At 33.0% G+C, this 24,604-nt stretch overlaps 3 protein-coding genes and 1 pseudogene across 5 annotated transcripts; 3 read left to right on the top strand and 1 right to left on the bottom strand.

The window, feature by feature from the left end:
* The first annotated feature begins 3,069 nt into the window (after positions 1–3,069).
* On the top strand, positions 3,070–5,146 carry LOC111306370 (putative UDP-rhamnose:rhamnosyltransferase 1 pseudogene; annotated as a pseudogene). Its single transcript, XR_016331144.1, has one exon. The product of XR_016331144.1 is annotated as a putative UDP-rhamnose:rhamnosyltransferase 1 pseudogene (transcript).
* A 114-nt stretch (positions 5,147–5,260) lies between these two features.
* LOC111304765 (Mechanosensitive ion channel protein) lies at positions 5,261–9,850 on the bottom strand. Of its 2 annotated transcripts, XM_022901684.2 has the most exons (7): positions 9,740–9,850; positions 8,379–9,292; positions 7,995–8,272; positions 7,181–7,281; positions 6,418–6,525; positions 6,031–6,252; positions 5,261–5,659 (listed from the first exon to the last, which is right to left on the bottom strand). In XM_022901684.2, the coding sequence occupies exons 2-7, from the start codon at positions 9,194–9,196 to the stop codon at positions 5,546–5,548; spliced, it is 1,641 nt and encodes a 546-aa protein (XP_022757419.2). In that variant the 5' UTR covers positions 9,197–9,292; positions 9,740–9,850; the 3' UTR covers positions 5,261–5,545. The 2 variants fall into 2 exon arrangements, with proteins under 2 accessions (XP_022757419.2, XP_022757420.2); XM_022901685.2 differs by lacking the exon at positions 6,031–6,252.
* A 2,983-nt stretch (positions 9,851–12,833) lies between these two features.
* LOC111304763 (uncharacterized) lies at positions 12,834–16,375 on the top strand. The gene is made up of 3 exons (XM_089750128.1): positions 12,834–14,121; positions 15,428–15,970; positions 16,063–16,375. The coding sequence occupies exons 1-3, from the start codon at positions 13,264–13,266 to the stop codon at positions 16,165–16,167; spliced, it is 1,506 nt and encodes a 501-aa protein (XP_089606254.1). The 5' UTR covers positions 12,834–13,263; the 3' UTR covers positions 16,168–16,375.
* A 5,573-nt stretch (positions 16,376–21,948) lies between these two features.
* Positions 21,949–23,854, top strand: LOC111304764 (putative receptor-like protein kinase At5g24010). Its single transcript, XM_022901681.2, has one exon. The coding sequence runs from the start codon at positions 22,192–22,194 to the stop codon at positions 23,611–23,613; it is 1,422 nt and encodes a 473-aa protein (XP_022757416.2). The 5' UTR covers positions 21,949–22,191; the 3' UTR covers positions 23,614–23,854.
* The last annotated feature ends 750 nt before the right edge of the window (positions 23,855–24,604 follow it).

The raw sequence follows: 24,604 nt of genomic DNA, 5'->3' as shown, positions 1-24,604 counted from the left end.
CTCATTAATAAAATGATATCATTTAATTTATTGATTGTATACAAATCTTATATACTAACAAATTTTATATATTAATAATACATCAAATATAAACTTTTGAAAAATACGCGTTCAAAAATATTAATTACAAAATTATTGTGTAATTTTTTCAAAATAAAAAATCATGTCAAGAATAATTATTTTTATTATTTTTATCATTATTTTTGTAATTTAATATATTTAAACTATCTCTTAAAAAAAATTATATTTGAGCTAAACTGCATTAGATAAATTATATAAAGCGGTAGGCGGTGGAGTGTTTAATGTTTTAATTATAAAATTGTGGGTGGTCTCTATTTCTATGGCTCTTTATAACGTCAAGCATATTCAAATTCACCAACCACAATCAATGTGTACGAAAAAAATATTTTTATTTATAAGGACCGGTGGGCTATAAAGAGCGTTTTAATTACAACGTGCCGAGATTGTCTGGAGTCTATTAATTAGATTTGATAATTTAAATATTTATAATTTTTTTATATTTATCATATGTAAACTATAAATATTATTATCTTATAATTTATGTTTGATAAGTTTAATTTAATGATAAAATATTTTTTTTACTAAATTTATATATAATTTTTTAAAAAAATTTTAAATCATATTAATTTTGTATTTTTTTTATATAGTCAAATTTAAATTTATTAGATATAATTTTAACCATTCAAGTATTGAAAAAGGGGCAGTAGAGAGATTTTTAGATTTTTGGTGAATTATTTGAAGGTTGGGATATTAAACTTCTTGGAATACTTGTCGTATTGGGATTACTTGAGAAACAAAAATGGCTAAAGATCTTCACGTCGTTATGATCCCATGGTCCGCCTTTCGGCACATGGGGCCATTTTTTCAACTCTCGATTGCCTTGGCCAAAGCTGGAGTTAAAATCTCCTTCGTTCAAACCTCTAAATCCTAAAGTGATAGGTATGAAGTAATAAATATAATAATATAAAAATAATATATCATAATAAATTTATAATAATAAATAATAATCAATAATCAATAACGTAAGAAAAATTAAATACACTAAAATTTATATAAAAAATTCTCTAATATAAAAAAAATTTTATATTATCAACTAATAGATGTATAAAGTTACCCTCTAATTAAAATTAGAACTAGTCCATAACTAAAGAGATAATCGAAAAAATCATACCAAATAGGTGACTCAACAAATACACATTATTTTTATTCTTAAAGTGCTTCAAACTCAATATTTATCATTCAAAATATAAAACTCTAAATCATAAATCTGTTGATAAAATTTTAGCTCAATCGAACCACAAATCAACTTTCGTTCAACTAACTCTCTCTTCTCTCTTTTTTTTCTATTTTTCTTGCTTTGTTTTCTTTCTATTCAACACTTCACACTCTGTTTTTTACCAAAAAATGCAGCCTACATTTCCTTTTATTACCTAAGACTCTCTTAGGATAGCCTAATACACATAAAGCTCATGGCCTTTGAATGGTAAAAACCAATGACATGGGGCTAAACCCCACATATTCTTAATAATCTCTTCCTCCAGCCCCATTAAAAGAAGATTCATCACCATAACATTTTTATTCGAAACTTACCTTCGTCAAAGAATCAATTTCGGCCAAGTTACTACAAAGCTCATGTTTTTCCTTTGAAAGTGTCTTAGTCAATATATCTATTATATTCTTATCAGTATTAATTTGTTTCAACAGCATTTGTTGTCTCTCAATCACCAAACATAACCAATAATATCTAACATTAATGTACTTTATTCTAGCATGGTATATAATATTTTTACTTAAATCTAAAGCACTCTAGTTATCACAAAATATTACATACTCTTTTTTTATTCAACCCCAATTCAAAAAAAAAATGTTTCATCCAAAGTATTTCTTTACTTGCTTCGATTGCTGTAATATGCTCAGCTTTTATAGTTGACAAGCAACATATTTTTGTAACTTAGACTGCAAAGATACATCTCCTACTACAAAAGTGAACAAATATCTTGAAGTAAATTTCCTATCATTAAGATCAGTAAACCCTTTTAGAACTAGTTATAAAACTTCATAACTCAAGCACATTTTTGAAGTGTCTCAAATATCTGAAAATCTATTTCACTACTTCCTAATAAACTTTTCCCAAATTAAAAAGAAATCTGCTCATTACACCAACTGTATAAGCAATGTCAAACTGTGTGCAAATCATAAAATACATTAAAAAATTTATTACAGAAAAATAAAAAATATTAAACATAGCTAGTTGCTTTTCTTTAGTCACCGAACAAGATTTTTTACTCAAATAAAAATGGTTGGAAGTGAACTGTTAACTAATTTAGTATACTGCATGTCAAATCTATTAAGCACCAATTCAATATATTTTTATTGTGATAATCACAACTTTCCAAGTCTCTTATCCCATTTAATACCCATATCGAGAATTTGTTTGGTTGAACCTAAATCTTTCATGTCAAAAGACTTAGACAATTGTTCTTTTCACTTACAAATCATACTAGTATTTTATCCCATAATCAACATATTATCAACATATAATAAGAAAATAATAAAATTATCATCAAGAAATTTTTTGACATACACACAAGAATCAATTACCGTTCTTTTATAACTATAGCTCACCATAAAATAACCAAAATTTTTGTATCACTATCGAAGAGCTTGTTTCAAGTCATACTAAGTATTATTTCTCTTTCACTTCAAAACTTTCAGGCTAATTCATATAAATGTTATATATATCATTTCATTAATAAGTAAATTTTTTTTTAAATTTTAATTTTTTGAATATTTATTTTAAAAATTAATATTTAGTCATTATTAAAGTGGCATTATATAATTTAATGATAATGTATAGGCTTTATATACTAATAAATTTTATTTACTGATAGTGTATCAAATATAAATTTTTAAAAAATATGTGCTTCAAAGTATTGATTACAAAATTATTATACAATCTTTTCAAAATATAAAATCATGTCAAGAATAATTTTTTTAATTACTTTTATCATTATTGTTAATATTGTTATTTTTGTAATTTAGTATATTCGAACAATCTCTTGAAAAGAAAAACGTATATTTGAACTAAACACCATTAGATAAAATTTTTGGCTCGGTCAGCCCGCAGCAATGGCACGAAATTAAACTAAACCAACTATATGGTTGCCCAATTAGTAATACAGACTAGATTTGCAAATCTTTATCTCATGCACTTTTGATGGCGAGTTAAGGCGAAAAATGAAATAATTGTTTCTAAACCTTGAAAGGAGAGAAATCCACCTGGATTTACGTTTCTGAAAAAACTCTTACTAAAATGGAAGTACAACTAAACTAATTATGGCAAAATTTGTAAGTTACCATTAATTCATAATTTAATGCCAATTGGTCAAATTCATTGGCACAGGTCAAGGACAGATCATCTGCATTATTTTCACTCCTTCCAAAGATGCTACCACAGATGCACTGCCTATGCTTTTGGCAGCTTTAAATAGATGTTCAAAACTCTGGTAGAGGGAAACTCTGAAGCTGAGAAACAAAAATGGCTAAAGATCTTCACGTCGTTATGATCCCATGGTCTGCCTTTGGGCACATGGGGCCATTTTTTCAACTCTCGGTTGCCTTGGCCAAAGCTGGAGTTAAAATCTCCTTCGTTCAAACCCCTAAAAACATCAAAAGACTGCCTAAAATTGCACCAAATTTAGCCACCCTCATCAATTTGGTGGAGCTTCCATTACCAGCATTGGACAACGATGTCCTCCCAGAAGGCGCTGAGGCCACTGTTGATCTCCCGTTTGAGAAATATCAGTACTTGAAAACCGCATATGATCTCCTTAAAGAACCTTTCAAGAAATTTGTGGCTGATCAATCACCAGATTGGATATTTGTTGATGTTATTCCTTATTGGGCAGCAGAGGTCGCCCTAGAATATGAAGTTCCGCTTCTGTACTTCACAGTTTTCACTGCTTCCACAGACGTTTTCCTTGGCTCACCAGATTATCTGTTTGGTGATGGCCAAAAGAAGCTACGTTCATCTCCAGAAAGTTTGATGTCAGCCCCAGAATGGGTCACCTTCCCATCTTCTGTTTTCTTCAAGAAACATGAGGCTCCGGGCAGTTTTGGTGCCATTTATGGATCAAATGGCACCGAAAAATCTGACGCTTATCGCATTAGCAAAGCCTTACAGTCATGCCAAGCTGTGGCTGTACGTAGTTGCAATGAGTTTGAAGGTGATTACTTAAGTTTACTCGAAAATCTGCTGGGAAAAAAAGTGATTCCAGCAGGTTTGCTTCCACCTGAGAAACCACAAGAAAAAGACATCACTGATGAGATATGGGTAAAGATTTTTAAGTGGCTTGATGAGCAAAAGCCCAAGTCAGTTGTATTTGTGGGGTTTGGCAGTGAGTGTAAACTGAGCAGAGGTCAAACCTATGAGATAGCTTATGGCCTAGAGTTATCTGACGTACATTTTTTGTGGGCACTGAGGAAGCCAACTTGGGCTAAAGATGATATTGATGCTCTGCCACCAGGTTTTGCTGAAAGGACGCAAGGCAGAGGAGTGGTGACTCTTGGGTGGGCACCACAAATGGAAATTTTGGGACACTCTTCAATCGGGGGCACATTGTTTCATTGTGGTTGGAGTTCTGTGGTAGAGACTCTACAATTTGGGCACACTCTGGTGGCGCTGCCATTTGTGTTTGACCAACCTTTGAATGCAAGATTGCTTGTGGAGAAAGGTTTGGCTGTGGAGATTGATAGAGGTGACGATGGATCATATGATAAAAATGATATAGCCAAAGCTTTGAGGCTAGCAATGGTGTCAGAGGAAGGAGAAGGCCTGAGAGCTCGTGCAAGAGAAGCTGCAAAGGTTATTGGAGATCAGGAGAAGTACATCGTTCAGCTTGTTGAGTTCCTGAAAAAAGGAGTGGTTAATAATAAGGGTATTAATGATTAAGTTTAACATGCTTATTCTGGTCGCAATTCTGCAATAAAAAAAAATGGAATAATAATGAACCTTTTGAAATCATGATTTTGGATATTCGAGTATCCTTGTGTGATTACTGTTTTATAATATATCGGAGTGTGTAAAAGAAGATCTCTATATAACATATTTCATATAATTTAGAAATTGCATTTCTACTTTTTTTGGATGCTAATTTCAATTTTAAGTAAATAGTCAAAAGGATGCATTTCTGTTGATTCTTAAAAATTTTCAAATTAAAAAAAAAAAAAAAGACAAGAATTGCTAAGAAAATTCTTGTTGGATTGACAACCAATGGACTTAGAAATCAATACATTGGTCAGCTGAGCCACCCTTACCACGTCATAACCATTTCTTCACAAATCCATGTAATGACAACTCTCCCATCCCCCAACAACATAAAAGCATGAATCACTGTAAACTGAGAATGTTCCACTGATATTGTGTTGCATGATATATATCTCAAGATATATTCAACTTGTAAAACACTTCTAAATATGTATATCTCTGTCTCTGGGCAAAAGATTCCATTCTCCATTTGCTGCATCACCGACTGGTTGTACCCTGGAATGCATTGCCCAATGTAGCACCATGCTTCTTAATAATCTGGACTGACTGCAGTAGAATATCTTGTTGTGCAGAGTATAATTCATCTTTGCTCTATAATTGCATATCAAACACCAATATGGATATCAGTGAAATGATAGACAAACAGAAGTAAGATTTTAAAATGATTAATTTTAGAAAAGAAGACACTACCGAGCATCAGGCATTCCAACAGAATCACAAAAGAGGAAAACAATATCAGCAACACAAGGTTGAGGGCCAGGTCTTTTAAATTCATTATTCAGCATATGCAAATCACATTTTCACATCGATTTTATCCAGTGGGATTCAGTTTTACTGTTTTAATATGAAACTCACAACTATCAGGGACACTTTGAGATCAACTGGGCATCTGATAAAATAACAATGGTAGACCTAGCCCATAAAAGATACATCCGAAAAAAGAACTGAGGAAGAGAGAGTACCATATTTTTGATATTGCATCCAACAGTTAGTTCTGCATAAGAACTTTCTATATAAGACAGGAAACAGTAAGGGGCTTCCTTTCCCAAAAAAACTTTTGAGTTTGACCACAGCATGCTCTTGATGTCATTTGATATCTCAGGAATCTTGTCCAGATCTTCAATTTGCAAGGGAATTTTGGTCACCACTGCACGCAATTGGGCTCGTGACTTGTTCACGATAACCTAAAAGTTTACATGGGTATGACTTGTAAACAATCAAGACTGATGGTTTTGGACATGACTAGTGCGTGCAACTAAGCAAATAAGCATACACTCAGTAGATTCAATGAGCTGCCAAGAGATAATTCTTCTCTCTCTAACAGAAGAAAAGAAAAAGGAAAAAACAACCTGACTGGAGAAGAGTGAGTTTGGAACCAAAACTGGAAATTTCTCAGCATTAAGTAATGTTGTGCTTGTAAATCCCATTTCCACCACCTGACCTTCTATAGATCCTGCCTGCAGTAAGAAAAGTTTACTATTAATTCATGCACAAAAGAAAGAAAATAAAAGAACAAACCTAAACTTGTAAAAATCACAAGTGGTAATCATAAATTATCTGCTACCACCAAAATAAATGGCATTCAGATTATACGGATACAGTTCCCAGCATGATGAAATAAATAACTGGACATCTCCACAAAGGTCATCATTACCAAGATACCTCATATGTAAAGAAGCATATATCAAATAAGCACCAATTAAGTTTAGAGAAATAACTTAAGAGTCAGTCAATAGTGGAATTAGGAAGGACAGAGTGTGTTGAACAGAAATATAAGCAATACCATTGGATCTAAGTAGCCAGTTAGGTCTAACTTGAAAGATGATGAGTGACTGATTCATCATAAACAGAAAACAGAAAATTAGCCAGCAAGAATAATAAATTAATAAGTACATTAATTCAACAATGCACAATTCTTCGAGAAGCCGGATTCTTGACAACCTAGAATAATACAAACTTCAGCAGATACAGCCTTGAGAAAATAAAGAAGACAACTCCTTTTTCTCCTTGTGGACTGTAACCATGAAAAAGCTGATTGGAGCCACTAGTATCGGAAAGAAAGAAAACCTTTTCCAGCACTAAAAGAAAAATATATGCTCATTTATGCGTTACCTTTATTGTATCACCCAATGAAAAAGGTTTCCAAAACTGCATAGACAATCCACTGAGCACATTTCCAAGGATGTCCCTGGCAGCAAAAGCAGTAGCCACTCCTATGAGGAGGTTGAATTAGTTATATGATTATTTTTAAGACCATAAACAAGTAATACGTACTATGCCTTCAAATATGAAGTTTCAAGAAATAGCAATTAAGCACCATTTCATTTTTGGTTTGGCAACAAAATACATAAAAACAGCATTTTCCAAACCATTGCATATTCTTCAAAATCATTCTAACAAATTGATAATAGAAAATACTAAAAGTAAAGTCCTATTTGAACTATCACACATAAGAGCACTTATGGTTTATACTGTAAATTTTAACCAACCGAGATATAATTGGACTTCACATAAACTCATTATGGTACAAGCACATGAACAGCAGGGTCAGAAAATTCAAGCTATATTGTACTTATCAGAACACACATCACCAAGAATATAGCTGAAGTATAATTTCTGCTATAAGTACAGAATGAACAAAACATATAAAAACACACAGACAATCAGAAAAGCATATGCATGCACACAAGAATGTAAGATGCAAAATAGTAAGTCAAAAGTATATGATAACAGATCTACTACAAAAGCAAGAATATGCTGCTTTAAATTCAAACATAGTGAGCCATGCCAACAAACCTATTACCATCAACATATATTTGAAAATGATATCTAAATCAACAACAATACACTTTAGTATTAGATTTTATTATCATAAATAAACTGAAACAGAAGAGAACATGTGCATTTAGCAGAAAAAAAAACCCACCTCCTATGCCACCAACTGTCAGAATAGATTGCACAGCTACACCACATGCCTCTGCTAAAGCCATTAACCCAATAACAAATAAGCCAACAGATGAAAACTTGTCCATGGCTAACAACTTCTCCCTATCAATCCCTGCTAAATTCTGAGCAGCCAGTGCACGACCAAGTACATTTGTTTTCCAACGATGCAAAAACCAGACCAATGAAAGGATGGCTGCACCCCTCCATGCCTGGGCAATGTATTGTGATGCAATAGTAGTTGGTGCAACCATCATGCCACTGCAAGTCAATGTACCTTTATTCATTATACATTGACCCAAAAAAAGCACAAACATATGAACAAAAGGATGACAAAGAGTTAATATTGAAATTCACAACCACTAACATTTGAGAGAATGCCATGAAGGTAATTAGATATCTCACTGGATCCTCCAAAGCTCCCCAGAAGCCTTTCTCATAGGGCACTTGATCCCCAAGTAAGCTTACAGATGGCAGGACTGAAGTTTGCATTGCATAATTGTGAAATCTTCTCAAAAGCCTGGGCAAGACCACCCAAGCCAATACAGTGGCAGTCAAAGTAAAACCAACTGGAACAACCACATCTTTAAGATACGGATGGGCATCAAGCAACTGTTCAAGATGTGGCTTCAGTTCGATAGAGGCTTCTTTAGCCTTTTGCCCAGTATAACCTATTGCATCCACAGCATTATGCCAGGCATCTTTGACTTTATCAACCCAATCACTGGCAATAACACCACTATTACTAACATCTACTTCCCCTCCACCAGAAGCAGCTGAAACTTCAGATTCCACAGATTTATCTGCCTTGCTACTGAAAGACAGGGAGCATGACTGATGTCTCAACACCGGACTTATCGAAACAAAAGGAAACACACTCCGGAAACGCAAAGTTGATGAAGTTGAGTATAATGCAGGCATGGGATTGGTTTTATGGAAACAGGTATCAGCCAAAGAATCAGACACCAAAACCTTAATATGGGTATTCATAACCTTTGCAGCAGATTGGGATTCTCTTTTGTTGTAAAAACTATCGAAAGAAGCATAAAATGGCCTAACATAGTTTTGATCAGCAATTCTTGTAAGTTTCAAGTATGAATTGTATGATGGCAATGATGTTGGTTTTGAAGATGAATATAAGGAATTCAAAAGTGACCTAAGTCTTGAAAGCCTAATTCCAGCCATTATAGAAACTAAGCAAACGAGGTGTTCTCACATAGTCCAAAAGTGAATATCTACAAATTTCTGAGTAGCCAACTGAAACCAGAAGCAATTCTAAATCTGCCAATAGGAAATTTCAACAAATCATTATCACTTGCCGATGCCTCACTAAAAGCTAAATTCAAAAAAGTCAATTACAATTTCAAGATAAGACATTTGACAAGAATTTGAACATTGGAATAAAATTTAGACACGTTTAAAACAATAAAAAAATAAAATATGAATAAACCCTGAATCGATGTTTGGACGCTAAGAAAATGAAAAGGGGGAAAAAAAAGAAAAAGTTAAAATCCAACCGTTTCTATCCCAAATTGGTTTTAGGTGATAGGTAATTCAAAGTCAGATGCATAACCGTCCCGAAGGTCACAGATTCGCTCGAAATTTCAAATCAATTAGTATATTTTTTCCCGCATTTTCTCTTCAACCAAACGAAACATAAATTTCTTTTTGAATTATTATCAGGAATCAGTACTAAATTACTGATAACTACTAAGTTACTTTACTAACCTTGAACGGTCGATTCTGGAGGCGAGTCAAGCTTTGAATGATAAAATTTTAAAAGAAAATAGAAAATTGAGCACAGACTCTAAACTCTTCTTTTGCTTGGGAAAGAAGAACGATGATGCCAGAGAGGCAGGACTATACATAAAAACTATTACTGTATGAAATGTGTAGATTCTCCTTATCATACAAATTGTTTTATGTTCGTCCGATTCTCTGATGGATTAAGTAGTACTATGATACGGTTGAAAGCTCATTATTCGGTGGGCTATTATAAGGCCCTTTTTTTTTTATCTTTTTCTTGTCTTTGACCGCACCGATCAATTGACTTTTCCTTTCCTTCGTATCAAGCTTAAATCATGAACGATTTTAGATTTAAGTGAATTTTGTGTTCATTAATAAAAATATCTACCGCTCATCTTTTTTGTTGCTCTGTGTATTTTACTTAAAGAATTCACTTTTTGTTTAAATAATCATATTATCTCTTTGAGATGGAAGAAACGGAATAGTTGAAGAAACGTTGCTTCTTGATTAAATGTTAGTGTTAAAACACCCTAGCTTAAGTAAGTAAAAATGCCAGGTCCAAAACAAAATAAAATAAAATAAAATTTGTTGAATAAAACAATTTTAAATAAAACATGTATAATATGTTTTTTTTTGTAAAAAAAAATTCAATGATAAATAAATTACTCAATCTCTCATGTCATAACAAAATGTGTCATATTTGATAGTTTAAGATAAGTAACTGCAAGTTTTACATTTGAAATGATCCCAATAAGTGACTACTGATAAAATTCAAACTTAAAATTTTTTCATCGAGAATGATAACTTTAATTAATTGAACTAACAATTTGTTGCTATATAATATGTATCATGTGAATGATATGAGAGAATTATACTATCTCATTGCTTTCAAACTAAATCCTTCATCTAAATGAAACATTAATAATCGATGTATCTTACTTTAAAAAGTATGATTTTAACCCTATTTTTCAAATTAAAAAAAAAAAGGAATTTCTATCAATTTCTTGTGTGATTTGCCTATTTACCCAAAGAAGATGAAAAATCATCTATTACTTTTACCATGTATTGGTGCTTAAAATTTAATACTTGCTGATAGCTGATAGACTTAATAATCAAAATCAAAACAAACAATTAATTTATAGAGTAAAAATTATAAAATAACTTTAATAATTTAAGATAATGGTCAGACTACTATATAATTACCTGGTTTTAGCAATAGGATAGTAAAATTAGATAATGGTTCACTTTCAATTACAATTGATAAAAAAAAAAAATTACACATAAATGTTAAAATTTTGATGCATTCACTTCACTTGCTAATTAAAAATAATAATAATAACAACAACAACACAACCTTAACCAAAGATAAAAGAAGAAATTTAAATACCTATAAATCCAATTAATAGAATATTGCTCGAGATTTTTAGTTTTTTATATATTTTAAAAGTTAAAAAGTACTCACTCTTATTATAAATGAGGATGGTAAGCATTTAAATACATCATTATTGCCAGTGTTAATTAAGTTTAACTAACCTAACACATTAAATTTCTTGAAAAAAACTTAAATGAATATTCATCTATACTATCCCATCCAAATTCATCTCAAATATACTAAAAAACAAAAGAGAAAAGTTTAGTGTAGCAAAAAAATTTTTTTTGAAATACATCAAATCGATTTTGAATCAAATTTAAAATTTAATTCGATTCATATAATTATTTTAAAAAATTATATTTAATTAATTTAAATTTTAATAATTATATTTTTTATTTTTAAATTATGATTTTTATTAGAATGAGTCATCAAATCATTTGAAAAATAAAATTAAGCTTGGACAAACTTTTAAAATGTTGCATTAAAAAACTGAAGAAAGATTCAGAAAGTTTGATGAATCACGTTAATTTCCACGTGAAGTGCATCAAAATCGTACAAAACCGTTTGTAATTACGTTATTCTACTGTACACTTTGCAATTGGAAGTATGTGATTTTTTTTTTATCTGAAATAAATAAATTTTATGAGAACATATCACTAAAAATAATTATAGTACAATTAATTATAATTTAAAATTATGTGGACCGATTAAAATTTTATGTGAAATTCATATTTATAAGTGTGGACCCATACATAAATTGTTATTTTGATTGAATAATTATAATATTGTAATAAAAAATTTGTAAGTGATATATTCTCAAAATTTTTACATACTAAACTAATAGGAGTAAAAGTAATTATAGATTTAAATTTTGACATTTTGACATAATATTTTTACTTTGGGAAATCCATTCATAATTAACTTCAATTCTCATGCAAAATTTGTTGGCACCCCTTTGTTTATTTTTTCAAGTTACCATTTTGTACGCAATTTATGTCACATTCAAAAAAATTTTGCTATTGAATGCTTTAGAAACATTCTTTTAATCTTTAATATTATTATTTTGAGTAATATATTTTCTTAATTCATTGAAAATTAGCATATTAAATATTAACTATCACATTGTATGAAATAATTTTATTATAAATAATATAAAATATAAAAAATTATAATATAAAATAATTTTAATTTTAAAAAATACTTTACAATGATTCATTAGTAAAATCCATATTAAAATACAATAAAAATTATGAATCCAAATTTTAACTTAATTAATTAATGTAGTTATTTTTTATAAAAAAAAATTTAATGAATTTGAGATTTAAAATCTAACAATTACGATTATTTTTTTTTAATCGTGGCTTTTGTTATACTTAAAAAAAAAAAAGAGAAATTTTTATAAAGTAAAAATATATACTTGAATTTAATAGTAACAGTAGATATAACCTAAGTATAAAGTGTAAACTTTAATAAATACTGTATTTCCTTCCTTTTGGTCGCTTGTAATTACTGTATTTCTATTAATTATTAAAGTATCATTTTCAAATTAAAAAACAATCCATGTAAGCATTGATCTTGCCGGCTTGTAATATTCTACCCGCGGGAATTTGGTAATGCCTTTTGTTTCCTTCCTAAACTTCAGATGAGAATCAAACTCCCAACCTTTTAAAAGCTTTCATCCCAATCGTCTCTTATCCCCTAATATCACAGAAATTTCAAATCCCCATGTTTCATTTGCCTTCATCACTAAAAAAATTTAAGCACTTGGAAGTCAAGTAGTCAATACTTGGGATTTAAAATTTGGGAATCTAATTACAACAAACTTTAAATTTTAAGAATCTCATCATAACCAATTTAAATCGAAATCTGCCGTTTTGGCTTTCCTAAGGTTCCTTATAAGCCATCCTCTGTTACTTTTAGCTTTAATGTTTCTCTCCCCTTTCCTCTTCTCCTTCTCTCCCTCTTTAATTCCTATGCACAATTTTTAGATGGAAATTAAATCCCTGTTAGAGCTGGGAATCTAGGATTAGGTTCGCACAGTCTCCAGCAATTTTTCTTCCACTCTTTTCTTTTTCTGGCATCTTTTTTTTTTTTTTTTTTTGCTTTTCTCTTGAACCCAGAATCCACCCAGACCATGAAAACCAATCCAAAGGTTGAAGAAAACTTTCTATGGGATCAAAACATGAAAACCCATTTTACCATTCCTTGGATCTTCACCAAGTTAGTTGTTTCTTCCATCCTTTTGGTTTCTATTCTCTGCATCGTCTACACAGTAAGCTTCTCGAATGCTTCAAACTCATCTAATCAGGAGCTCAATATCATCAAAGCCATTCATGTTATTGACCAAGAGATAGCGCCACCTGTTCCATCCCCAAAACCGAAGCCCCCAGAAAAAACAACCCTTCATCATATAGTTTTCGGCATTGCAGCCTCAGCTCGCTTATGGGATCACAGGAAAAAATACATCAAACTCTGGTGGAAACCCCAACAAATGCGTGGCATCGTATGGTTAGACAAGGCTGTCAAAAATGGAACTGACGACCGTCTTTTGCCAACAATAAAGATTTCAAGTGACACTTCCAAGTTCAAGTACAAGAACCCAAAAGGCCAGCGTTCTGCCATAAGGATATCCCGCATAGTTTCCGAGACTCTACGGCTTGGTTTGGAAGATGTGAGATGGTTCGTTATGGCAGATGATGATACATTTTTTATGCCTGATAATTTGGTTAGGGTTTTGTCTAAATATGATCATAATCAGTTTTATTACATTGGGAGTTCTTCAGAGAGTCATTTGCAGAACATACATTTTTCCTATGGGATGGCTTATGGCGGTGGAGGTTTTGCCATCAGCTACCCTTTGGCTAAAGCTCTTGCAAAAATGCAAGACAGGTGTATACAAAGATATCCAGGATTGTACGGTTCTGATGATCGGATTCATGCTTGCATGGCTGAGCTCGGAGTTCCTCTCACCAAGGAACCAGGATTTCACCAGGTTTGTCTGTTTTTTACTTTAATTTTACTGAAAATTTAACGAGGAAGAAGAAATTAAATGATTCAATTGTTTGAATATTTTGTTTTATTAATTCGAACTTGTTTAATACTACTAATCGGTTCCTTTTTGGGTCCAAACTATTGATTGTTTTTTATTCTTCTATGGGTGACACGGTTTGGAAAAGTTAATAATTTCCTCAGTACTTTACTCTTCGTTAACTTATTTAAAGTGAGTTGTTCAAATCGACCTTTTTCTTTTGGATGGACAAATCTGCCATCTTAAAAATTTATAAAAACCTAATCCACCAATAAATTGAATATGGAGCAGCCGATTTGAACTTTTATGGGTTATTGTCATGATGTTTGTTGAAGGATTTTTTTTTTTTTCATTTTCTTTTCAAAATTGTCCTATTCCCGTCTGTATATGCTTCTTTATCTCGCATATCACGGCATTGATAGGCACAGCTTTCTACAGCTTAGCGTGTGTTTTATCCACATGTTTCAGCATCACCGTCTATTCCAACGAATTTGTTGACGACCACTTTTCAAAACCAAAGTCTTAGACGGTGGAACCTAGGCGAAGGCAATGCTAGTACAGCTCAACCATTTGCTATTATTATTCTATAAATGTTTCGGGTTGGAGCTAGCATTTGGAACCACGTTTTCTAAAACTTTGGACCACATCATCACAGTTGTCGCCGCACGTTAACGTTTTCGATCTTACTCTGTCTGCCGTAGTAACTTTTTTGTTTCTTAAATTACTAATAATGTTCCTCTTCACCCACGTGGACGACGAGATCTCGATCTTAGTCGAACTCAATGTCTTCGATATGGACACGCGTTCACTTGAAAAAATGTGGTTTGACTTGGTAGATGACCCAAATCAAACATTTTCAGAACAGATTGATGGGACTTCTGGTTGGTTTTTCAGTTTTGACTGTTAAACAATCTGTTTTCCCTTCTTCTTTTTTTTCGAGATTTTGATTTAAGTATGGCGCATTTTCAGCTACCATTATCCTTTTTGTGGCATCAAACTTGACGGCTTAGGCCATAATTAGCTCCCTAAGTTGTTCATGTAATCATCCACCATTACTTCGTAGGTAGGGCCCTCTCTTTCTAAACATAAATCCACTTTTCAGAGTAACAGAACTGAGATAAGGTAACCCAATCGTAAAATTGTTGAAAGAAATCAAATAATTTATTTGTTAGGATGAAATCTAAATCTAAACAATATAAGAATTCATTAATGATCCCTAACAAACTCTCTATTATGCTGGTTTGTTTTTTTTTTTTGTTGTTGTTGTCAGTATGATGTGTTTGGTAGCCTCTTGGGCCTCCTGGCAGCGCACCCTGTTGCTCCTCTAGTCTCTATCCACCACCTAGACGTGGTTGAGCCCATATTCCCCAACGTGAACAGGGTCCAAGCCCTGCAACGTCTCAAGGTTCCAATAAATCTGGACTCGGCTGCAATCATGCAGCAATCCATTTGCTATGACAAAACCAGGAGCTGGACAATCTCGGTCTCCTGGGGCTATACAGTTCAGTTATACCGCGGCATATTTTCGGTTAGAGAGATGGAAATGCCAGCTAGAACTTTCCTGAATTGGTATAAGAGAGCTGATTACACCAGCTTCTCTTTCAATACCCGTCCTGTTAGCAGACATGTTTGCCAAAAACCATTTGTGTATTACTTGTCTAATGCATTGTACAACAAGATTACAAATCAGACAGCCAGTGAGTATGTTCAACACCGAGTTCCAAGCCCGGAATGCAAGTGGAAGATGGCAGATCCTTCACGGATTGACAGAGTCGATGTTTACAAAAAACCTGAACCGAATTTATGGGACAAGGTAAGTTTTCATGCATTGCAATTTTTGGTCATTGTGCACAAACAGTTTTTGATCGCTTGGTAATGGATAAATTTCTTTGTGGTTTTGAGCAGCCTCCACGAAGGAATTGTTGCAGGGTTTTGCCAACCAAGAAGAAAGGCACCATGGTTATTGATGTAGGAGTGTGTGGAGATGATGAGGTCATAGAATTAAAATGAACAGTTTTGTTTTTCCTCCCCGCTCTTGATCATAATTGATTTTTTTTTTTTTGCTCTGTTTAGTGAATTTTAGATGACATAATATCCATAGCAATGGAGTTGAATTTCTGTTTATAGAAAATTGTTACAGCAAAAGGAGCATCTAAATTTCTTATAATTAAGCCAAAAAGCAATTTCAGTTCATTTTCTTGAAAGTTCAACCTTATTTGTCCCTTTTGATGCATCTGAAGCAATAATCACAACAATACAGAAGCAATAGACAATAATCAATAATAAAAAACGCAAGAAAAATAAAGCACATCAAGATTTACATGAAAAACCTTTAGTGTAGAGGAAAAAAAATCACGAATCACTAGAAAAATCTTCACTATCAAATAATAGGTATACAAAATTCTTCTCTAGCTAAAACTAGAACTAGACAACAACTAGAGAAACAATTAGAGAAATCTCATCAAATAAGCGGCTCAACAAATACACCCTGGATTTGTTCTTAGAGAGCTTCAAACCCGATCTTCACTGTTCAGAATGTAGAACTCTGAATCATAAACTTCCTGATAAGGTTCCAACTCAATCGGACCACGGATCGACTTCCGTTCAACTAACTCTTCCTTCTTCTTTTTCTCTCTGTTTTTTCTGGCTTTTTTTTTTCTACTTGGTTTTCTACACTCCCTTAAAATAACCCCACCTCTTTTTTATTAAGTAGCTATGGCTCTGTGTAAAATGAAAGATCAAGGCCTATGGCCTTTACTTGGTCTAAAACCACTTACATGGGGCTGGACCCTATTTTTCAAATAATCTTCCCCTCCAGCCCCATTAGGAATAGATTCATCACCATAGCAGTTTCATTTGAAACTTATCTTGACTAGGAAACTCATTCCGGTCAAGTTACTGTAGAGCTCAAGCTTTTCCCTGAGAAGTATCTTAGTCAACATATCTACTACATTCTTATCAATATGAATTTTCTTCAACAGCATCTAATGTTCTTCAATCACTGAACGTAACTAATAATATCTAACATCAATGTGCTTTGTTCTAGCATGATACATGACATTCTTACTCAAATCTAAAACACTATAGCTATCATAAAATATCACATACTCTTTTTGATTCAACCCCAATTCAAGAAGAAAATATTTCATCAAAAGCATTTCTTTACATGCTTTGGTTGCTGCAATATACTCAATCTCTGTAGTTGACAAAGCAACACACTTCTGCAACTTAGATTACCAAGATACAGCTCTTCCTGTAAAAGTAAACAAATATCTTGAAGTAGATTTTCTACCATCAATATCGTCTACCATGTCAGCATCAGTAAACCCTTCTAGAATTGGTTGTAAAACTTCATAAGTTAAGCACATTTTTGAGGTACCCCTCAAATATCTAAAAATCTATTTCACTACTTCTCAGTGAACTTTTTTCGGATTAGAAAGAAATTTACTCACTACATCAACTGTATGAGCAATGTCAAGCCTTGTACAAATCATAAGATATATTAAAGAATCGGTTGTAGAAGAATAAGAAATACTAGACATAGTTAGTTGCTCTTCCTTAGATACTAGATAAGATTTCTTACTTAGATGAAAATAGTTGGCAAATGGACTGCTAACTGATTTAGAATGTTGCATGTTGAATCTACCAAGCACTCGTTCAATATACTTTTTCTATAACAATCACAGCTTTTCAGCTCTCCTATCTTGGATAATGTCTATACCAAGAATCTACCTTGCTGAACCTAAATCTTTCATATCAAAGGACTTAGACAATTATTCTTTCAACCTGTAAACCATACTAGCATCTTGTCCTATAATCAACATATCATCAACATATAATAATAGGATAATGAAGTTACCATTAGAAAATTGTTTAACATACACACAAAAATCCATTGCTGTTCTTTTATAGCTATGACTCACCATAAAAGAATCAAACTTCTTATACCACTGTCGCAGAGCTTGTTTCAAGCCATACAAGCTTTTCTTCAATTTGTAAACTAAGTGCTCTTTTCCTTTCACTTTAAAACCCTCAGGCTGATTCATATAAATATCCTCCTACAAATCACCATGTAAAAATACAGTTTTAACATCAAGTTGCTCAAGCTCAAGATTCAAACTAGCTGTTAATCCCAGGACCACTTGAATAAAACTCATCTTTACAACTGGAGCAAAGATCTCATCAAAATCGATGCCTGGTTTCTGAGAAAAATCTTTTACTACCAATCGAGCTTTGTACCTCACTAGTTTGTCACCATCTTTTTTCAACTTGAACAACCATTTATTCTTTAATGACCTCTTCTCTTTTGAAAGTTTAACAAGATCATAAGTATCATTCTTTCGTAATGACTCAATCTCTTCTTTCATTACTTTTAATCAATGTTCTCTATCCAGAGTAGCTTACACATCTTAAAAACTTTTCAGCTCTCTTTCACTGGTAACTAAAATAAAATATGAACTTGGATACCTAGTAGATGACCTGCATTCTCTAGTAGATTTCATGGGCTGAGACTCTACTTCACTTGATGTCGAAGGTAACTCCCACTGCTCAACACTCTCAAGTAGAAAAGATTACTCCTCCTACTCAAAATTAATTACATCTGGCTCATCACCAACTGTGGTTGGCTCATTCATATCCCTAAGTTTTGTTTCTTGCTCATTTTCACCATTTGTGGCTCTTTCCTGTGAAATCTCTGTCGATGTTGAAACATCACACTCAACAGTAACTCGTGTAGTCTTCTCATTTTTTTTAAGGTCTGCTATGATTTTTTTCATGAAAAATCACATCTCTACTTCTGATTGTCTTTTTCTTTACTGAATCCCATACCCTGTAACCAAATTCTTCATCATCATATCTTACAAACATACACAGTGTGGCTTTACTGTCAAGTTTTGATTTCTGCTCTTTCGATACATGAATGCTTTACACCCAAAAATTTTTAAGTGAGAGTATGAAGTATCTTTTCTCGTCTACACTCTTTCTGAAATGTCAAAGCCCAAAAAAACTGATGGTGACCTGTTAAGTAAGTAACAAGCTGTGTTGACTGTTTCACCCCATAATGGCTTTGGTAATTTTGTCATCTTTAACATACATCTGACTTTTTTCACAATGGTGCAATTCATTCTTTTAGTTATACCATTATGCTGTGATATTTCAAGTTTTGTCATCTCATGCCTGATCTCATGCTTTGAACAATACTTTTTAAAGCCTTTAGATGTGTATTCCTCATAATTATCAATTTGAATACACTTCAAGGGTAACCCTGTCATCTTTTCAATCATGGCATAAAATTTTTAAAAATATTTACAGTACCTGACTTTTATATTTTAACATATACATCCAAATCTTACGTGAAGCATCATCAATAAAAGTAATAAAATATATGCTACTACCTAATGACTTAACCTCAATAGGACCACATACGTTAGAATAAATTAATTTCAATCTATTTTTTTTTCTCTGAAAACTTTTACGAAAAGAAACTTTATGATGCTTACCAAACAAACAATAATCACATGAATCGAGAGACATATCTTTGGTCAAGGGAATAAGAGACTGTCTTACCAAAACTTGTAACTTTTTTTCACTCATGTGTGCCAGCTTTTGTGCCACAAGTTTGTTGAAGCATCATTTTCAATGATATTTACCTGGTTATCGTTTAATTGCATCCATGTCTTATACATTATGCAACATAGTTTTCATCTTGTAACTACTATAAATCTTTTGAGAAGCTTTTACTGTCCATTATTTTGTCGACTTTTATATCCCTCCTTATCAAGAACATTAATAGCAATCAAGTTCATTCTCATATCTGAAATATGTCTAACATCCCTCAAAGTCAACATACAGCATGTACTAGTTTGTACAATAATATCATCAATCCTAATAATCTGTGATACACTCTTATTTTTTATCTTGGTACAACCAAAGTCTCTTGTTTTATAAGTTGTAAACAACTCTTTCTTAAGAACACAATGATATGTCATTTCTGTGTCAACTATTCACTCAATACCGGGATCACTAACATGATTACAATCACCATGTGTATAAATCAAAGTAACTGAATCATTATCTGAATTTACTGTTGTAACACTGCTATCATCTAAACTCTTTTTTTTCTCATCTTTTCGCTCTTGCTTCAAGATTTTATAGTTTCATTTTATATGACCTGTCTTACCATAATAGAAACACTTCACTTTACCTTTAGACTTGGATCTTTATTTAGACTTACCATGACCTTTTGAGTCCTAACCTCTGTCGATGCTTCTATCTCTGTTTTCTATGATCAGAGCTTGATTCTCAGGGTCTACATCTTTTTGTCTTACTTTTTCATTAAGCATACTGTCATTTATCATCTCTAATGTCACTTTATAATCATGAGCTGAATTAAGAACAGTCACAACTAAAGTATTCCAACTGTCTAGCAATGAACCTAAAAAAAATAACGTATTCATTTCATCATCCATCTTAAGCTCCACGGTAGTCATTCGATTAAATATATCTTGAAAATTACTCAAGTGCTCTGTAACAAATCGTCCATCCATGTACTGTAAAGTTGTAAGCTTTTTAACAAGCATAACTTTATTCATACTTATTTTTCTCTCATACAATGCTGTCAATTTTTTTCAAATAATGTGAGCATCTAACTCCTATGCTACATGATGAAATACACTGATATCAATCCATTTTTTTATTATAGCCAACGTCTTCTACCTAGCTTCTTTCGGCTTTCAGTTTTCATCTTTCATATCTGTTAGTTTAGCCGAATCACCCAATACTGACTCATACAAATCTTTACAGTATAGATGATCCTCTATCATAGGCTTTCAAATTGAATAATTTGATGCTATCAATTTTATCATGAAATATGTATCACCTTTTATGATCTCAAACAAAATTTACTTCTATCATAGGTTGTTTCTGTATTGATGTCTCAAAATAACTCTCGCTCTGATATCACTTTGTTGCGCCTGAAGTAATAATCACAACAATACAGAAGTAATAGACAATAATCAATAATAAAAAACGTAAAAAAAATAAAGCACACCAAGATTTATGTAAAAAACCCTCCAATGTAGAGGAAAAAAAATTACAGACCATTAGAAAAATCTTCACTATCAAATAATAAGTGTACAAAGTTCTTTTCTAGCTAAAACTAGAGCTAAACAACAACTAGAGAAACAATTGAAAAAATTTCATCAAATAAATGACTCAACAAATACATCATAGATTTATTCTTAGAGAGCTTCAAACTTGATCTTTACCGTTCAGAATGTAGAACTCTGAATCATAAACCTCCTGACAAGGTTCCAATTCAATCGGACCACGAATCGACTTTCGTTCAACTAACTCTTCTTTCTTTTTTTTCTCTCTGCTTTCTCTGGCTTTTCTTTTTTTTCTACTTAGTTTTCGACACTTCCTTAAAACAATCTCACATCTTTTTTATTAAGTAGCTAAGGCTCTGTGTAAAATAAAAAATCAATACCTATAACTTTTACTTGATCTAAAACTACTTACATGAGACTTAACTCATTTTTTCTAACACCTTTTTGGGTAATATAATATGTAAAGTGCAAGTTTTTTTTATTTTTTTGCTCCAACCAATATCGACGACAGCAAAATTGTCATCTTGGAGTTAACCTCAAAACCCACAAAGGGATAAAAACATTTGCAGCACACTTGGAATTAGGTAAACGTCTGGTTCGAGTAAAATGTGAACAAAAAAATTAAAAGAATAGGATGTAAAGTCTTTTTCAAATGAAGAATTCCATGGGTGGTGTGGTGTGAGGTCCACACGCACATCGCTTACCCCTTCACGAACGCGTACTTCACAGGTAAAAGATGTAAAGAAAGTAGAATCTCTCGCGTCCTGACAACTGTCTTGACGCATCGACTTTCGCAACCTCAAGTCGTCTCCTTTGATTCAGTCTCAAAAAACACAAGCTCAAAGTCAATCTCTTCCCCCATTTTGCCTCTCTTCTTCTTTATCTTCATTCTCTTCATGTTCTTTGACCTGTAACTCTGTTTTCTCTCATGGAAACTTTACTTTCAAGACGTGCCTTTTCTTTCTTCCTTCTTTATATCTTCACTTTTTATGATCTCTCCTTATCTTTCTCTCCAGTGGATAATTATCTCGTCAACTGTGGCGCCTCCCTGGACTCCACCGTAGACAATCGTCGCTTTGTTTCTGACTCTTCCGATTCTTCTAATTCACATCTCCTCTCTTCAGCTCAGACCTTCTCACTCTGTGCTGGAACTATTCTTCTGGGTCTGCCTCAAATCTATCATACGGCCAGGGTTTTCAAGGCACCGTCAAAATACGTGTTCGATGTCAAAGATCCAGGGATGCACATGGTACGTCTCCATTTGCACCAGTTCAGTTCATCAAAATTGAATCTTGGTGACTCTCAATTTCATGTTTTGGTTAATGGATTGGTAGCTTTGACCAATTTTAGTGGTGGGAATTTGGTGGGTCCTAAGGTTTTGGAATATTTGCTGTGGGTTAATTCAGAAAAGCTTGAAGTTACTTTTGTTCCTGCTAAAAAATCAAAATTTGCTTTTGTTAATGCAATTGAAGTGATATCTGCACCTAAAGATTTGATTCTGGAAACTGCTCAGTCTGTGAATGGTGATAAAGTTGAGAATTTCGATGGTTTAAATAAACAAGCATTTGAAGTTGTGTACAGGGTAACTGTAGGAGGTCCTAAAGTTACTCCTTTTAACGATTCTTTGTGGAGGACTTGGGTGCCTGATGATGAGTATTTGAAATCGAGTGAAGGATCAACTAAGGTGTATTTTGCTGGTAGGATTAAGTACCAAGATGGTGGGGCGAGTCGTGAAGTTGGTCCTGATAATGTTTATGATTCTGCTCGGTTGATTCAAAGCAAGAATGCTTCGATTCCTAAATTGAACCTTACTTGGGAGTTTCCGGTTATTGAGGATTATAAGTATCTTGTTCGGATGCATTTCTGTGATATTGCTAGTATAGCCCTTGGATTGTTGGTTTTCAATGTTTATGTCGATGGGCATTTGGCATATAAGGATTTGGATCTCTCGGCTGTTACAAATTACTTGTTGGCTTCTCCATTTTATGCGGATTTTGTGGTTGATGCTGATCATTCAGGGGTGGTGACTGTAAGTGTTGGACCTTCAAACAAGAGCATGGCATACACGGTTGATGCTATCCTAAATGGGGTGGAGATCATGAAGATGAATAATTCTGTGGGTAGTCTCGATGGTAAGCTGCCTGCAGAGTTGGTTTTGAAGTGTTGGCCGAGAAGAAGTGTTGGTATTCTGCTTCCTTTGATTGCTCTTGTGTGTTTACTGCTGAGCTTATCAGCGATTATGCGTAGGAGGAAAGATAAGGTGGACTCTGTGCCATGGTCAAAATTGCCTGTGGATATCCCTGAAATTTCTCCAAATCAAGGCAAACAGCAATTGTCAAGTAAAGTATAAATATTGTTAAGGATCCACTGGCTCTGTGATATTCTAATACAAGTAGCTAGATGGGCATACCACCATACTATTGGAGGCTAGTAGTTCCCACGTATTAATGGTTTGGTTTCTTTGAGTTTGAATTTGAAGTCTGTGAAGAGCTTTGTTTCTGATCAGATTATTGTCTGGTAATCTGTATGTAACCTGTATTGACATAATATAATGTTATTTTCAATACCTATTTTGCATTTTGTTATCTCTATATTACGATGGTCATATTTGTGATTTTGAATTGTGATGCTGGATTTTGATTATTTATGCTGGTTATTTTGTTTATATTGGTAGACTGTTTGGAACACTTGTGGTTAGTCGGTTTATAGAGTATAGTCTTGAGATGTTTAAATCTCATTATTTAACGTTAAAACTCAGCAAGTTTGAAGACAGTGTTTCCCCCTTAAGCTAAGCACTAAACCCTTAACCAAGTAGTTACTGATTGCACAGACTGATGCGTCATACATCTCCTACTCCCCTATAAGGAAAAATTAAAGGATCCATTATTTGTATTTCCATTTGGAGTGGCAGAATTTGAAATTGACAACTTTTCTTTCAAGATGAGTTTGGGTGCATGAGTATTAGGTCTATAAGATTAATTTTACCTTGTTAAAATTACCATGATTTAAACAAATAATGTGTTCAATTTCGTACAACAAATCATCACAATCACCGCTAACCAACTCGAGGAAAAAAAAAAAACGAAACGTGAGAAATGATCCCAACTGCCTGCATGTTAAAATGGGTATTGGGCTTGTGGCAATGGGCGTAAACTTCCTTGATGAGCTTGGACCTATATTGCTAATGGACTTAAAACAATTGCCTCAGAAACAATACATTAGGAGCCCATAGATATTTCTCTCAATGTTTCCCTGCCTGACACTAGTCCAGCAATATCTTTCTCTTTTATAAAAGAAACTTGATATTGAGTTCCTTGTAATCTTTTTTTTTTTTTTTTTTT

Source organism: Durio zibethinus, chromosome 21, assembly GCF_047325235.1.
Source record: "Durio zibethinus cultivar Kanyao isolate XHJ-2024 chromosome 21, ASM4732523v1, whole genome shotgun sequence".
In the NCBI taxonomy this organism is placed as follows: Eukaryota; Viridiplantae; Streptophyta; class Magnoliopsida; order Malvales; family Malvaceae; genus Durio; species Durio zibethinus.
Note: the sequence above shows the minus strand (reverse complement) of the source record. Positions and strands in the feature narration are given on the sequence as shown.